The 18,282-nt window shown below is 47.3% G+C and overlaps 1 protein-coding gene across 2 annotated transcripts in view; it reads left to right on the top strand.

Moving 5' to 3' along the window:
• LOC135041406 (myosin-binding protein H-like) overlaps nucleotides 1-18,282 on the top strand; it is a 202,567-nt gene that overhangs the window by 107,950 nt on the left and 76,335 nt on the right. For both annotated transcript variants that reach the window (XR_010235039.1, XM_063954934.1), the window contains exon 3: nucleotides 933-1,100. Coding sequence is in view for 1 of the 2 variants with exons in the window: in XM_063954934.1 (XP_063811004.1) it covers nucleotides 933-1,100 (168 nt within the window). In the remaining variant the exon portion in view is untranslated. The remainder of the gene's footprint in view (nucleotides 1-932; nucleotides 1,101-18,282) is intronic.

The raw sequence follows: 18,282 nt of genomic DNA, 5'->3' as shown, positions 1-18,282 counted from the left end.
AGCCCTTAGAGATTAGGCTGCTTGAAAACTGCATGGGCTATCCTGTGAGGATCAGGTGCATGGGCTTGTTAGGAAGGCCTGAAATAGGCCCAGCTGAGGGGGACAAATTTGTGGCAGTGTGCATCATTTTTTTTTCATTGTGATTTTCTTTATGAGTTCCTGTGACGAGGCCTCCTGTATTTGGCCTTATCATCCAGGCACTGCATGTGTCTCATCAATCCAGGTTTGGATCACCCTTCTCTAACCAGGCCAGAAGGAGGGGACTGGGGGGAGGGAACCATGGAGGTGGCCAGGTGTGTTGAGCTCTCTGGCCACCATCAGTGGATGATCTGACACTGTTCCATCTTATGCAACCATGCCAGGCAAGGGTTAAATAGACGAAATCACAGCAGTAAATTAATAAAAAAATGTATGTATCCCCAAACCATGTTTCATTTGGCAAGCAAAATTGTCGAACTGCCCAACCCAAAATTGTCACACTGTCCAAACTGCTCATGAAAGATTTATATATTTTTAAATTGAATACATTTGTAAATGGAAAAACATGAAAAACTGAGGGCGGTATGTACTAACACCAAAAATAAGCAACATTTTCCAGTGTTAGTAAATACCACTATGCATGTGATAAGGGGTGAAATGTATCATGTAGAATATGCAATACATGATTCATCCCTCCCTTATTTTCAATGTATGAGTTTAGAAGTTAAAAGTTATGTTTTATATTTTACAACACACTTTAACATGCATTAATTTACTAGTAATCTTAATTACTACATGGATTTCTTATTGAACTTCGTTAATGTTATGACAGTGTTACACAAGTTTTTGTCTTATATAAGATACATTTAGACCACTGTATACCAAATAAGATTGACTTTATACAGCAAGTTGACCATTTATCTAACTTTTTGTATATATATATTTTTTTGTAGGTGAAGAATGGATATCTGTGAACATGGAGCCTAGCATTTCTACTCACTACAAGATTACAAATCTGAATACTGGTGATAAAATTTCTGCTCGTGTTATAGCCGTTAGCAAAGCTGGACCTAGTGAACCTACCAGCCTGGAACATTTGGTTCAGATTCGTGAAATAGTCGGTAAGAGCTAAATTTTTTTAACTGTTGCATATTTGGGACATATATTTGGAATACCTGCCTAAATTACATTCCAACAAGGAAAACATTTGTTTTAATATTAAAATGTTTTTGATTATGTATCGCATCTGCTATTGCCATCCTGAGAATGGCATTGCATAGGATGCTGAAAGATTTAGAAATCTTTTCCCTTTGATAAATAAACCCCTTAGTCACATATATAATGGCACATATGCACATTATAACTGCATGTATACATTTTTACAATTACCTACCCATGAAATGACATTTATACCTGCTTTGTAACCTAACTAATCCTCTTCCACTCATAAAGAGAAGAAAAGAAATGAGGAACTGTTAGACTACATAGCATATTGCAAAATGCAGTGTGAAGCCCAGAGCAGTTAGGTCCTATTGTAGTCTCTACCCATATACCTGTGCTTCTGCCATCTCTACATACTGAAGTATAAAATAAAGTACCCGGTAGCTGTCTGTATGTTCAGGCTAACCTTGAAAACCACTGGATGGATTTTGATGCGCAATTCTTTAGGGCATTTGTCAAGGAAGGTTTAGGTGTATGAAACATTAATCTGACAAAAGAGAGCTGTGCATTGGTGATTTTAGTGAAGAAAGTAGTGATCAAAAAGGTTCTATTGCCCCAGAACTTATTTTTCATTTTACATTTTCGTAGTATAGTCCCTGTAATGAAGTGTATCTACCAAACAATGTAAGTCAACAAATAGGGATGTTGCCACAGACCAATTTTGGACAAATCTGACAAAAAGAGAGAAAAGAGTCTGTATCTGGCGCACAAAGAATGGGAAAATATATTTAAAATGTGCTTTTTATTAAATTATCTTAATATAATGTATCCAGTTCAATACAAACAGCGAAATATGGGTCAGCTTAGACTGTCAGGAGGGCACCGGAGCACATTTATATATTTAGCCCATTTACAAGGAGTGCCGGACTTAGATGACATATATACATATATACTAGGTGATTCATCGTGCCCTACGGGAGCTTTTCGCACCGTCGTAAGGGGCTACGCCCCCGTAACCCCCAGAGAAATGTGAAGGTGTAGAATAGTAGTTTTATAGTGTTATTTTTGGTGGAGGTGAAGGTGGGGGGTGGGGAGGGTGTGGGTTGAGGTGTATGTGGTTTACGGTTAGGGGCAGATGTTGTATGTGATAGGGTTTGGGTGGTTTTGTGCTGCATTGTGGAGGGGGTGAAGGGACTGTGGTTGGTGGAGTGTGTTGTGGGAAGGGGTACATGGATTCAGCTGGCTGCCCCGAAGATGCTGTGGTTGGTGGGGGACCAGAGTGAGGCTGGACGGTGGATGTGGTCCAGTGACTGTATACTTTGGGCAAGGGGTGAGGGTTGGGGGAGGGGAGAGGAGGTGTTCCACTTGGTGGAGGTGCAGGGGTTAGGGGGAGGGTGTGCGAAGGTGCCATGGCTGGGGGATGTCAACATGGGGTGGATTGTGTAGGGTATTGGGGTGTGTGGTGTGTGCCTGTGAGGGGGGGGGTTGTGTTGAGGTGCAGGGGGTGGTGTATTTGTGGAAGGTGGGTGTTAGGTATGTGGCTTGGGTGGTTGATGGATATGTTTGTGAGGTGTTGTGGTTGAATTGTAGTGGCGGAGTTTGTTGTGTGTTGGAGTTGCAGGTGTGTGAGGGTTGTGTTAATAGCTGTGAGGGTTAGTGGTTGCTAAGGTGGAGTTGGTGGGTGGTGGTTTTGTGAGTATGGGGAATTGGTTTTGTGGGAGTAGGGGTGTGTGGAGGGTGTGTGCATGTGTGTCTGGGGGAGGGTTGGGTGGATTGTTCCTGCGTGTGTTAAGGAGAAGAGGATGTGGTGTTAGGGCGTTTGCTGGGGGTTGAGGTGTGTTGGTTTGGCAGATGGAGTTGCGATTTGCATCTTTGTGGCTGTAGGATATGCGGGTAGTGTTGTGCGCTAACTGGTGTTTTGATGGTTTGAGATAATGAGTTGGCTGTAGTGGGAGGTGGATGTGTTATAGGTTTAGGGTGGTGTTGGCCTGGATTGTGGAGGGTGTTGACGGGAATGTGCGTGATGGAGTATTGTTTGGGAGGGCAACGTAGTTTGCTGTGGGGGTCACAAAATTGCTGTGGGTAGTGTTTATGGTGCTTGCACAAGTACGTGGAGGGGGGGCGCTGACTGTGTATGTTTTGGGTAGGGGTGAGGGATGGTGGTGGTGACAGGAGGTGTAGCGTGTGATGGAGTTGTGGTTGTGGGTGGCAGGGGGATGGGGAGGGGGTTGGAAGTTTGCATGGGTGGAGGAGGTCCACATGGGATGGATGGATGGATGGGTGGATGGCAGTGACGTGCGGTTACCTAAATGGCTCAGGAGGCACTGGCTAACCCCAGAGCCAGATTTACATGCAATATATGAGCCAAAGGGTACATCTGGGCATTATACACAGGTGCAGTAGTATAAACTCCTGGAAATCTGGTGAGTTCTGATTAGATGTGTGTGGAAAGGATACACAGGTGAGGCACTGCCTCACCTGCCATATACTTTTTAATCCAGAGTTTGGGCTATAAAAATTATTAGAATAATGCAAAGAAGATATTTCAAACAAATTATTAGTATTTTTCCTATATTTTATTCAGTCAAAACTGTGGTTTAAACGTAAGTATGACAGGAAAGGCTCTGCCTCCTCTGCCTCCCCCCACCGCACGTCACTGGTGGATGGTGGAGGGTTTTGTGGGGTTGTGGTGTGTGCATGCAAGGGGGGGGGGGGGGGTGACTGGGTTAGGCAGATAAGGAAGGTTGTGTTTTGGTGGTGGGGGTGTTGGATGGGTGGTGTGTTTGTGGAGGGTGGGTGGCAGGTATGGGGTCATTGTGGTTGTGGGCTGGTTTTGCGGAGGGTGTTGGACAGGTGTTTGTAATTTATAGTGTTGGGTGTGTGAGGGTTGTATTTTTTCATGTGGTGTGAGGGTGATGGGGGCAGGAGGGGTTGTTGTTGGGTGGGGGTGTAGCAAGGATTGGGAAGGTGTGTGTGCAGGGTGAGGGTGCGTGCGTGTTGTTAGGAGTGCGGAGGGTGAGTGTTTGTGTGTGTAAGGGGGAAGAGGTTGCACTGCTTGTGTGCTGATAGGCGATGGTATGTCTCTGGCTGCTGACTGGAGCTAATCAGTAGTGTGGTGGTAGCTGTAAAGTGTTGTGCTGATAGGGCTGTGCTGGGACCATGAGGCTGCACTTGTTCCCCCCTCGTTGTGATGGGGGGCATGCGAGTGTGGAATAGGGCAAAAGGCATTGCTGCACATACGGGGATGGATGATAGTGCAAGGTGGCCGTCTGTGAGTGTCTGGCTGCGTTAGGTGTATAGAATCTGGAATGTGCGCTCGTGTCCCTTGTCCCGCGGTGTGGTTGGTTGGTGCTGGCTTGAAACAGACATGTCTCCCATGGGGCTGGGGGCAGCTGCGGCAATACACCTAACGGAGGTACAGAGTGAGATGCGGCGTGCTTACAGTGTGATGCGGCGTCGCATGTACAGCAATGGGCTGTGTTAACATGGTGTGTGCTGGTCCGTAGTGCGGACAGCGGCTCCCGGCCAGCATGTCCCCTCAGTGGCTGGATTAGGTTGCTGGTGACGGGGTTTTGTGGAGGGAGGGTTCCGTGGTGTGGAGTGCGGGTATCAGTCGGGGTGTGGGTGGGTGTGTGTTGCCAGGAAAGGAGGCTCTTGTTTGCACAGGGCCGCAGTGTGTGTGTGAGCTGGCAGCTGTGTCCGGAGCGGAGCATGGTGCAGTGGGAGTGTTGTATGAGCAGGGATGTGTGGGTGGCGTGGCGTTGTGCAAATGGCGTGTGTTGGTCTGCATGCCCCCCCCTGTGTTAGGTGGTGATGGGGTTGCATAAGTGAGGGGTCCATGGCACGGGGTGTGGCTGTATAATTAAGCCCTCAGGGGGCCCAGGGCGCCCCCCACGATCACCAGCACCCCCTGCTGCTCACCTGCCCCGGTCACACAGGCAATGGGAGCTGTGCTGCAGTAGGGAGAGAAGACACCAGGTTGCCGGGGCAGGAGGGATCCACGCTGCCAAGGGAGGAGTGCGGGCTGTGCATACGGCTCCCCCCCCTCCTCTTGTGCAGCATGGTCAAGCAATCTCCATCCGCCGCCAGCAGCATCTCTCCTGGCGGCAGCAGAGGCTGGAGTTTGCTTGACTCAGTCCCCGACCGTGCTGCCCGAGAGGAGGGGGGAGGAAGTCGCATGCACAGCCTGCACTCCTTCCACGGCAGCGTGGATCCCTCCTGCCCCGACAACCTGAATAATGGGGACAGAGCTCCGGTTGGTGGGCCCCTTAAGACAGGGGGGCCCGGGATACTGTCCCCCCGGCCACCCCCCTTAATCCGGCTCTGGGTGTATATTTTGTGACCGGGCACGGTGGGGTGTCCGTCCATTGGCGAATTTTCCCTTGTGTCCGGAATCTGTGGCTGCTGCTACCACTGTCCACCTCCCTAACTGTAGGTAGTGTTGTGCTTGCACAGGGCAGAGGCTGTTGACTCCGCCCAGCCCTGTGACTCCACCCAGGCACAGAGTCACAGATTTGGCCTAATATATAGGAGATATTCCTGGAGAGGGTCATGTTGGAAGGTATATATATGTATATACCTTCCAACATGACGCTCTCCAGGAGGGACAGAATGCTCTGTTCCTTGACTTCCCCTTTTAATGTATGATTCATCACCTGTTCTGAAACATCTTTTCCGTTAACCTGTTAAACAGGTGCCGGCAATCATATATTAAGAGGAAAGTCCAGGAACAGAGCATTTTGTCCCTCCTGGAGAGGGTCATGTTGGGAGATATGTATATCTATCTATCTATATATATATATATATATATATATATATCTATATATATATATATATACATATATATCTATATATATATATATGCACACACACACACACTAGAGATGAGCGCCTGAAATTTTTCGGGTTTTGTGTTTTGGTTTTGGGTTCGGTTCCGCGGCCGTGTTTTGGGTTCGAACGCGTTTTGGCAAAACCTCACCGAATTTTTTTTGTCGGATTCGGGTGTGTTTTGGATTCGGGTGTTTTTTTCAAAAAACACTAAAAAAACAGCTTAAATCATAGAATTTGGGGGTCATTTTGATCCCAAAGTATTATTAACCTCAAAAACCATAATTTACACTCATTTTCAGTCTATTCTGAATACCTCACACCTCACAATATTATTTTTAGTCCTAAAATTTGCACCGAGGTCGCTGTGTGAGTAAGATAAGCGACCCTAGTGGCCGACACAAACACCGGGCCCATCTAGGAGTGGCACTGCAGTGTCACGCAGGATGTCCCTTCCAAAAAACCCTCCCCAAACAGCACATGACGCAAAGAAAAAAAGAGGCGCAATGAGGTAGCTGTGTGAGTAAGATTAGCGACCCTAGTGGCCGACACAAACACCGGGCCCATCTAGGAGTGGCACTGCAGTGTCACGCAGGATGTCCCTTCCAAAAAACCCTCCCCAAACAGCACATGACGCAAAGAAAAAAAGAGGCGCAATGAGGTAGCTGTGTGAGTAAGATTAGCGACCCTAGTGGCCGACACAAACACCGGGCCCATCTAGGAGTGGCACTGCAGTGTCACGCAGGATGTCCCTTCCAAAAAACCCTCCCCAAACAGCACATGACGCAAAGAAAAAAAGAGGCGCAATGAGGTAGCTGTGTGAGTAAGATTAGCGACCCTAGTGGCCGACACAAACACCGGGCCCATCTAGGAGTGGCACTGCAGTGTCACGCAGGATGTCCCTTCCAAAAAACCCTCCCCAAACAGCACATGACGCAAAGAAAAAAAGAGGCGCAATGAGGTAGCTGACTGTGTGAGTAAGATTAGCGACCCTAGTGGCCGACACAAACACCGGGCCCATCTAGGAGTGGCACTGCAGTGTCACGCAGGATGTCCCTTCCAAAAAACCCTCCCCAATCAGCACATGATGCAAAGAAAAAGAAAAGAAAAAAGAGGTGCAAGATGGAATTGTCCTTGGGCCCTCCCACCCACCCTTATGTTGTATAAACAAAACAGGACATGCACACTTTAACCAACCCATCATTTCAGTGACAGGGTCTGCCACACGACTGTGACTGATATGACGGGTTGGTTTGGACCCCCCCCAAAAAAGAAGCAATTAATCTCTCCTTGCACAAACTGGCTCTACAGAGGCAAGATGTCCACCTCATCTTCACCCTCCGATATATCACCGTGTACATCCCTCTCCTCACAGATTATCAATTCGTCCCCACTGGAATCCACCATCTCAGCTCCCTGTGTACTTTGTGGAGGCAATTGCTGCTGGTCAATGTCTCCGCGGAGGAATTGATTATAATTCATTTTAATGAACATCATCTTCTCCACATTTTCTGGATGTAACCTCGTACGCCGATTGCTGACAAGGTGAGCGGCGGCACTAAACACTCTTTCGGAGTACACACTTGTGGGAGGGCAACTTAGGTAGAATAAAGCCAGTTTGCGCAAGGGCCTCCAAATTGCCTCTTTTTCCTGCCAGTATAAGTACGGACTGTGTGACGTGCCTACTTGGATGCGGTCACTCATATAATCCTCCACCATTCTATCAATGTTGAGAGAATCATATGCAGTGACAGTAGACGACATGTCCGTAATCGTTGTCAGGTCCTTCAGTCCGGACCAGATGTCAGCATCAGCAGTCGCTCCAGACTGCCCTGCATCACCGCCAGCGGGTGGGCTCGGAATTCTGAGCCTTTTCCTCGCACCCCCAGTTGCGGGAGAATGTGAAGGAGGAGATGTTGACAGGTCGCGTTCCGCTTGACTTGACAATTTTGTCACCAGCAGGTCTTTGAACCCCAGCAGACCTGTGTCTGCCGGAAAGAGAGATCCAAGGTAGGCTTTAAATCTAGGATCGAGCACGGTGGCCAAAATGTAGTGCTCTGATTTCAACAGATTGACCACCCGTGAATCCTTGTTAAGCGAATTAAGGGCTGCATCCACAAGTCCCACATGCCTAGCGGAATCGCTCCCTTTTAGCTCCTTCTTCAATGCCTCCAGCTTCTTCTGCAAAAGCCTGATGAGGGGAATGACCTGACTCAGGCTGGCAGTGTCTGAACTGACTTCACGTGTGGCAAGTTCAAAGGGCATCAGAACCTTGCACAACGTTGAAATCATTCTCCACTGCACTTGAGACAGGTGCATTCCACCTACTATATCGTGCTCAATTGTATAGGCTTGAATGGCCTTTTGCTGCTCCTCCAACCTCTGAAGCATATAGAGGGTTGAATTCCACCTCGTTACCACTTCTTGCTTCAGATGATGGCAGGGCAGGTTCAGTAGTTTTTGGTGGTGCTCCAGTCTTCTGTACGTGGTGCCTGTACGCCGAAAGTGTCCCGCAATTTTTCTGGCCACCGACAGCATCTCTTGCACGCCCCTGTCGTTTTTTAAAAAATTCTGCACCACCAAATTCAAGGTATGTGCAAAACATGGGACGTGCTGGAATTTGCCCATATTTAATGCACACACAATATTGCTGGCGTTGTCCGATGCCACAAATCCACAGGAGAGTCCAATTGGGGTAAGCCATTCCGCGATGATCTTCCTCAGTTGCCGTAAGAGGTTTTCAGCTGTGTGCGTATTCTGGAAAGCGGTGATACAAAGCGTAGCCTGCCTAGGAAAGATTTGGCGTTTGCGAGATGCTGCTACTGGTGCCGCCGCTGCTGTTCTTGCGGCGGGAGTCCATACATCTACCCAGTGGGCTGTCACAGTCATATAGTCCTGACCCTGCCCTGCTCCACTTGTCCACATGTCCGTGGTTAAGTGGACATTGGGTACAACTGCATTTTTTAGGACACTGGTGAGTCTTTTTCTGACGTCCGTGTACATTCTCGGTATCGCCTGCCTTGAGAAGTGGAACCTAGATGGTATTTGGTAACGGGGGCACACTGCCTCAATAAATTGTCTAGTTCCCTGTGAACTAACGGCGGATACCGGACGCACGTCTAACACCAACATAGTTGTCAAGGACTCAGTTATCCGCTTTGCAGTAGGATGACTGCTGTGATATTTCATCTTCCTCGCAAAGGACTGTTGAACAGTCAATTGCTTACTGGAAGTAGTACAAGTGGGCTTACGACTTCCCCTCTGGGATGACCATCGACTCCCAGCGGCAACAACAGCAGCGCCAGCAGCAGTAGGCGTTACACGCAAGGATGCATCGGAGGAATCCCAGGCAGGAGAGGACTCGTCAGAATTGCCAGTGACATGGCCTGCAGGACTATTGGCATTCCTGGGGAAGGAGGAAATTGACACTGAGGGAGTTGGTGGGGTGGTTTGCGTGAGCTTGGTTACAAGAGGAAGGGATTTACTGGTCAGTGGACTGCTTCCGCTGTCACCCAAAGTTTTTGAACTTGTCACTGACTTATTATGAATGCGCTGCAGGTGACGTATAAGGGAGGATGTTCCGAGGTGGTTAACGTCCTTACCCCTACTTATTACAGCTTGACAAAGGGAACACACGGCTTGACACCTGTTGTCCGCATTTCTGGTGAAATACCTCCACACCGAAGAGCTGATTTTTTTGGTATTTTCACCTGGCATGTCAACGGCCATATTCCTCCCACGGACAACAGGTGTCTCCCCGGGTGCCTGACTTAAACAAACCACCTCACCATCAGAATCCTCCTGGTCAATTTCCTCCCCAGCGCCAGCAACACCCATATCCTCCTCATCCTGGTGTACTTCAACACTGACATCTTCAATCTGACTATCAGGAACTGGACTGCGGGTGCTCCTTCCAGCACTTGCAGGGGGCGTGCAAATGGTGGAAGGCGCATGCTCTTCACGTCCAGTGTTGGGAAGGTCAGGCATCGCAACCGACACAATTGGACTCTCCTTGTGGATTTGGGATTTCAAAGAACGCACAGTTCTTTGCGGTGCTTTTGCCAGCTTGAGTCTTTTCAGTTTTCTAGCGAGAGGCTGAGTGCTTCCATCCTCATGTGAAGCTGAACCACTAGCCATGAACATAGGCCAGTGCCTCAGCCGTTCCTTGCCACTCCGTGTGGTAAATGGCATATTGGCAAGTTTACGCTTCTCCTCCGACAATTTTATTTTAGGTTTTGGAGTCCTTTTTTTACTGATATTTGGTGTTTTGGTTTTGACATGCTCTGTACTATGCCATTGGGCATCGGCCTTGGCAGACGACGTTGCTGGCATTTCATCGTCTCGGCCATGACTAGTGGCAGCAGCTTCAGCACGAGGTGGAAGTGGATCTTGATCTTTCCCTAATTTTGGAACCTCAACATTTTTGTTCTCCATATTTTAATAGGCACAACTAAAAGGCACCTCAGGTAAACAATGGAGATGGATGGATTGGATACTAGTATACAATTATGGACGGGCTGCCGAGTGCCGACACAGAGGTAGCCACAGCCGTGAACTACCGCACTGTACTGTGTCTGCTGCTAATATATAGACTGGTTGATAAAGAGATAGTATACTCGTAACTAGTATGTATGTATAAAGAAAGAAAAAAAAACCACGGTTAGGTGGTATATACAATTATGGACGGGCTGCCGAGTGCCGACACAGAGGTAGCCACAGCCGTGAACTACCGCACTGTACTGTGTCTGCTGCTAATATAGACTGGTTGATAAAGAGATAGTATACTCGTAACTAGTATGTATGTATAAAGAAAGAAAAAAAAAACACGGTTAGGTGGTATATACAATTATGGACGGGCTGCCGAGTGCCGACACAGAGGTAGCCACAGCCGTGAACTACCACACTGTACTGTGTCTGCTGCTAATATATAGACTGGTTGATAAAGAGATAGTATACTCGTAACTAGTATGTATGTATAAAGAAAGAAAAAAAAACCACGGTTAGGTGGTATATACAATTACGGACGGGCTGCCGAGTGCCGACACAGAGGTAGCCACAGCCGTGAACTACCGCACTGTACTGTGTCTGCTGCTAATATATAGACTGGTTGATAAAGAGATAGTATACTCGTAACTAGTATGTATGTATAAAGAAAGAAAAAAAAACCCACGGTTAGGTGGTATATACAATTATGGACGGGCTGCCGAGTGCCGACACAGAGGTAGCCACAGCCGTGAACTACCGCACTGTACTGTGTCTGCTGCTAATATATAGACTGGTTGATAAAGAGATAGTATACTCGTAACTAGTATGTATGTATAAAGAAAGAAAAAAAAAACACGGTTAGGTGGTATATACAATTATGGACGGGCTGCCGAGTGCCGACACAGAGGTAGCCACAGCCGTGAACTACCGCACTGTACTGTGTCTGCTGCTAATATATAGACTGGTTGATAAAGAGATAGTATACTCGTAACTAGTATGTATGTATAAAGAAAGAAAAAAAAAACCACGGTTAGGTGGTATATACAATTATGGACGGGCTGCCGAGTGCCGACACAGAGGTAGCCACAGCCGTGAACTACCGCACTGTACTGTGTCTGCTGCTAATATATAGACTGGTTGATAAAGAGATAGTATACTCGTAACTAGTATGTATGTATAAAGAAAGAAAAAAAAACCACGGTTAGGTGGTATATACAATTATGGACGGGCTGCCGAGTGCCGACACAGAGGTAGCCACAGCCGTGAACTACCGCACTGTACTGTGTCTGCTGCTAATATATAGACTGGTTGATAAAGAGATAGTATACTCGTAACTAGTATGTATGTATAAAGAAAGAAAAAAAAACCACGGTTAGGTGGTATATACAATTATGGACGGGCTGCCGAGTGCCGACACAGAGGTAGCCACAGCCGTGAACTACCGCACTGTACTGTGTCTGCTGCTAATATAGACTGGTTGATAAAGAGATAGTATACTCGTAACTAGTATGTATGTATAAAGAAAGAAAAAAAAAACACGGTTAGGTGGTATATACAATTATGGACGGGCTGCCGAGTGCCGACACAGAGGTAGCCACAGCCGTGAACTACCGCACTGTACTGTGTCTGCTGCTAATATATAGACTGGTTGATAAAGAGATAGTATACTCGTAACTAGTATGTATGTATAAAGAAAGAAAAAAAAACCACGGTTAGGTGGTATATACAATTATGGACGGGCTGCCGAGTGCCGACACAGAGGTAGCCACAGCCGTGAACTACCGCACTGTACTGTGTCTGCTGCTAATATATAGACTGGTTGATAAAGAGATAGTATACTCGTAACTAGTATGTATGTATAAAGAAAGAAAAAAAAACCACGGTTAGGTGGTATATACAATTATGGACGGGCTGCCGAGTGCCGACACAGAGGTAGCCACAGCCGTGAACTACCGCACTGTACTGTGTCTGCTGCTAATATATAGACTGGTTGATAAAGAGATAGTATACTCGTAACTAGTATGTATGTATAAAGAAAGAAAAAAAAACCACGGTTAGGTGGTATATACAATTATGGACGGGCTGCCGAGTGCCGACACAGAGGTAGCCACAGCCGTGAACTACCGCACTGTACTGTGTCTGCTGCTAATATAGACTGGTTGATAAAGAGATAGTATACTACTAATATTATATATACTGGTGGTCAGGTCACTGGTCACTAGTCACACTGGCAGTGGCACTCCTGCAGCAAAAGTGTGCACTGTTTAATTTTAATATAATATTATGTACTCCTGGCTCCTGCTATAACCTATAACTGGCACTGCAGTAGTGCTCCCCAGTCTCCCCCACAATTATAAGCTGTGTGTTTGCTGAGCAGTCAGACAGATATATAATATATATAGATGATGCAGCACACTGGCCTGAGCCTGAGCAGTGCACACAGATATGGTATGTGACTGACTGAGTCACTGTGTGTATCGCTTTTTTCAGGCAGAGAACGGATATATTAAATAAACTGCACTGTGTGTCTGGTGGTCACTCACTATATAATATATTATGTACTCCTGGCTCCTGCTATAACCTATAACTGGCACTGCAGTAGTGCTCCCCAGTCTCCCCCACAATTATAAGCTGTGTGAGCTGAGCAGTCAGACAGATATATATAATATTATATATAGATAATAGATGATGCAGCACACTGGCCTGAGCCTGAGCAGTGCACACAGATATGGTATGTGACTGAGTCACTGTGTGCTGTGTATCGCTTTTTTCAGGCAGAGAACGGATTATAAATAAAAGTGGTGGTCACTGGTCACTATCAGCAAAACTCTGCACTGTACTGAGTACTCCTAATGCTCCCCAAAATTAGTAAATCAAGTGTCTCTCTAATCTATTCTAAACGGAGAGGACGCCAGCCACGTCCTCTCCCTATCAATCTCAATGCACGTGTGAAAATGGCGGCGACGCGCGGCTCCTTATATAGAATCCGAGTCTCGCGATAGAATCCGAGCCTCGCGAGAATCCGACAGCGTCATGATGACGTTCGGGCGCGCTCGGGTTAACCGAGCAAGGCGGGAAGATCCGAGTCGCTCGGACCCGTGAAAAAAAACATGAAGTTCTGGCGGGTTCGGATTCAGAGAAACCGAACCCGCTCATCTCTAACACACACACGTTTTTATTGGTCTACTGTGACCACTTGATATTAATAATTAGATCTATCAACAAATGAGGATAATTCAATAAACAGACACGGAGATACAAATAAAAAAAAAGAAAACTATATTCGCTATAACCAATCCTGTTACTCATATTGAAAATCAACAGTAATTACTGGTAGTGAGGATGTCTACAAGGGCGTAGCTACCATAGGTGCATGGAGTGCAGCTACTATGGGGCACAGAGCTGAAAGGGGCCACTTTGCCTGTCACAGTTACATGTATTATATACATTTTTCACCAGTGGGTGATACATAGGGGTTCTTCTTACAAACTTTTGCCTTGTGGCCTGCAATACATCCAGGTATGCCGATGTACCTGCTCATTGTAACGTGGTATGATGGCCCTCATTCCGAGATGTTCGCTCGTTAGTTTTTTTCGCAACGGAGCGATTAGTCGCAAACTGCGCATGCGCAATGTTCGCAGTGCGCCTGCGCCAAGTAAATTTGCTAAAAAGTTTGGTATTTTACTCACGGCGTAATAAAGAAATTTCATCGTTCTGGTGATCGGAGTGTGATTGACAGGAAGTGGGTGTTTCTGGGCGGAAACTGGCCGTTTTATGGGTGTGTGTGAAAAAACGCATGCGTTTCTGGGAAAAACGCGGGAGTGTCTGAAGAAACGGGGGAGTGTCTGGGCGAACGCAGGGTGTGTTTGTGACGTCAAACCAGGAACGAAACTGACTGAACTGATCGCAGTGTAGGAGTAAGTCTAGAGCTACTCAGAAACTGCTAAGAAATTTCTAATCGCAATTCTGCTAATCTTTCGTTCGCAATTCTGCTATGCTAAAATACACTCCCAGTAGGCGGCGGCTTAGCGTGAGCAATGCTGCTAAAAGCAGCTAGCGAGCGAACAACTCGGAATGAGGGCCATTATGTAGTGATGTGCACCGGAAATTTTTTGTGTTTTGTGTTTTGGTTTTGGATTTGGTTCCGCGGCCGTGTTTTGGATTCGGACGCGTTTTGGCAAAACCTCCCTGAATTTTTTTTGTCGGATTCGGGTGTGTTTTGGATTCGGGTGGTTTTTTTTACAAAAAAACCCTCAAAAACAGCTTAAATCATAGAATTTGGGGGTCATTTTGATCCCATAGTATTATTAACCTCAATAAACATAAATTACACTCAATTCCAGTCTATTCTGAACACCTCACACCTCACAATATTATTTTTAGTCCTAAAATTTGCACCGAGGTCGCTGGATGACTAAGCTAAGCGACCCAAGTGGCCGACACAAACACCTGGCCCATCTAGGAGTGGCACTGCAGTGTCAGACAGGATGGAACTTCAAAAAATAATCCCCAAACAGCACATGATGCAAAGAAAAAAAGAGGTGCAATGAGGTAGCTGTGTGACTAAGCTAAACGACCCAAGTGGCCGACACAAACACTTGGCCCATCTAGGAGTGGCACTGCAGTGTCAGGCAGGATGGCACTTCAAATAAATAGTCCCCAAACAGCACATGATGCAAAGAAAAAAAAGAGGCGCAATGAGGTAGCTGTGTGACTAAGCTAAGTGACTCAAGTGGCCGACACAAACACCTGGCCCATCTAGGAGTGGCACTGCAGTGTCAGACAGGATGGCACTTCAAAAAATAGTCCCCAAACAGCACATGATGCAAAGAAATAAAAGAGGTGCACCAAGGTCGCTGGATGGCTAAGCTAAGCGACCCAAGTGGCCGACACAAACACCTGGCCCATCTAGGAGTGGCACTGCAGTGTCAGGCAGGATGGCACTTCAAAAAAATAGTCCCCAAACAGCACATGATGCAAAGAAAAAAAGAGATGCAATGAGGTAGCTGTGTGACTAAGCTAAGCGACCCAAGTGGCCGACACAAACACCTGGCCCATCTAGGAGTGGCACTGCAGTGTCAGACAGGATGGCACTTAAAAAAATAGTCCCCAAACAGCACATGATGCAAAGAAAAAAAGAGGCGCAATGAGGTAGCTGTGTGACTAAGCTAAGCGACCCAAGTGGCCGACACAAACACCTGGCCCATCTAGGAGTGGCACTGCAGTGTCAGACAGGATGGCACTTCAAAAAATAGTCCCCAAATAGCACATGATGCAAAGAAAAAAAAGAGGTGCACCAAGGTTGCTGGATGGCTAAGCTAAGCGACCCAAGTGGCCGACACAAACACCTGGCCCATCTAGGAGTGGCACTGCAGTGTCAGGCAGGATGGCACTTCAAAAAAATAGTCCCCAAACAGCACATGATGCAAAGAAAAAAAGAGGCGCAATGAGGTAGCTGTGTGACTAAGCTAAGCGACCCAAGTGGCCGACACAAACACCTGGCCCATCTAGGAGTGGCACTGCAGTGTCAGACAGGATGGCACTTCAAAAAATAGTCCCCAAACAGCACATGATGCAAAGAAAAAAAAGAGGTGCACCAAGGTTGCTGGATGGCTAAGCTAAGCGACCCAAGTGGCCGACACAAACACCTGGCCCATCTAGGAGTGGCACTGCAGTGTCAGGCAGGATGGCACTTCAAAAAAATAGTCCCCAAACAGCACATGATGCAAAGAAAAAAAGAGGCGCAATGAGGTAGCTGTGTGACTAAGCTAAGCGACCCAAGTGGCCGGCACAAACACCTGGCCCATCTAGGAGTGGCACTGCAGTGTCAGACAGGATGGCACTTCCAAAAAATAGTCCCCAAACAGCACATGATGCAAAGAAAAAAGAGGCGCAATGAGGTCGCTGGATGACTAAGCTAAGCGACCCAAGTGGCCGACACAAACACCTGGCCCATCTAGGAGTGGCACTGCAGTGTCAGACAGGATGGCACTTAAAAAAATAGTCCCCAAACAGCACATGATGCAAAGAAAAAAAGAGGTGCAATGAGGTAGCTGTGTGACTAAGCTAAGCGACCCAAGTGGCCGACACAAACACCTGGCCCATCTAGGAGTGGCACTGCAGTGTCAGGCAGGATGGCACTTCAAAAAAATAGTCCCCAAACAGCACATGATGCAAAGAAAAAAAGAGGCGCAATGAGGTAGCTGTGTGACTAAGCTAAGCGACCCAAGTGGCCGACACAAACACCTGGCCCATCTAGGAGTGGCACTGCAGTGTCAGACAGGATGGCACTTCAAAAAATCGTCCCCAAACAGCACATGATGCAAAGAAAAAAAAGAGGTGCACCAAGGTTGCTGGATGGCTAAGCTAAGCGACCCAAGTGGCCGACACAAACACCTGGCCCATCTAGGAGTGGCACTGCAGTGTCAGGCAGGATGGCACTTCATAAAAATAGTCCCCAAACAGCACATGATGCAAAGAAAAAAAGAGGCGCAATGAGGTAGCTGTGTGACTAAGCTAAGCGACCCAAGTGGGCGGCACAAACACCTGGCCCATCTAGGAGTGGCACTGCAGTGTCAGACAGGATGGCACTTCCAAAAAATAGTCCCCAAACAGCACATGATGCAAAGAAAAAAGAGGCGCAATGAGGTCGCTGGATGACTAAGCTAAGCGACCCAAGTGGCCGACACAAACACCTGGCCCATCTAGGAGTGGCACTGCAGTGTCAGACAGGATGGCACTTCCAAAAAATAGTCCCCAAACAGCACATGATGCAAAGAAAAAAAAGAGGTGCACCAAGGTTGCTGGATGGCTAAGCTAAGCGACCCAAGTGGCCGACACAAACACCTGGCCCATCTAGGAGTGGCACTGCAGTGTCAGGCAGGATGGCACTTCAAAAAAATAGTCCCCAAACAGCACATGATGCAAAGAAAAAAAGAGGCGCAATGAGGTAGCTGTGTGACTAAGCTAAGCGACCCAAGTGGCCGACACAAACACCTGGCCCATCTAGGAGTGGCACTGCAGTGTCAGACAGGATGGCACTTCAAAAAATAGTCCCCAAACAGCACATGATGCAAAGAAAAAAAAGAGGTGCACCAAGGTTGCTGGATGGCTAAGCTAAGCGACCCAAGTGGCTGACACAAACACCTAGCCCATCTAGGAGTGGCACTGCAGTGTCAGGCAGGATGGCACTTCAAAAAAATAGTCCCCAAACAGCACATGATGCAAAGAAAAAAAGAGGCGCAATGAGGTAGCTGTGTGACTAAGCTAAGCGACCCAAGTGGGCGGCACAAACACCTGGCCCATCTAGGAGTGGCACTGCAGTGTCAGACAGGATGGCACTTCAAAAAATAGTCCCCAAACAGCACATGATGCAAAGAAAAAAAAAGAGGTGCACCAAGGTCGCTGGATCGCTAAGCTAAGCGACCCAAGTGGCCGACACAAACACCTGGCCCATCTAGGAGTGGCACTGCAGTGTCAGACAGGATGGCAGATTAAAAAATAGTCCCCAAACAGTACATGATGCAAAGAAAAAAAGAGGTGCCTGACTTAAACAAACCACCTCACCATCAGAATCCTCCTTGTCAATTTCCTCCCCAGCGCCAGCAACACCCATATCCTCATCCTGGTGTACTTCAACAGTGACATCTTCAATTTGATTATCAGGAACTGGACTGCGGGTGCTCCTTCCAGCACTTGCAGGGGGCGTGCAAATGGTGGAAGGCGCAACCTCTTCCCGTCCAGTGTTGGGAAGGTCAGGCATCGCAACCGACACAATTGGACTCTCCTTGGGGATTTGTGATTTAGAAGAATGCACAGTTCTTTGCTGTG

Source organism: Pseudophryne corroboree, chromosome 2 (genome assembly GCF_028390025.1).
Source record: "Pseudophryne corroboree isolate aPseCor3 chromosome 2, aPseCor3.hap2, whole genome shotgun sequence".
Classification (NCBI taxonomy): Eukaryota; Metazoa; Chordata; class Amphibia; order Anura; family Myobatrachidae; genus Pseudophryne; species Pseudophryne corroboree.
The sequence above is the reverse complement of the archived record's forward strand: the minus strand, read 5'-3'. Positions and strand labels throughout refer to the sequence as shown.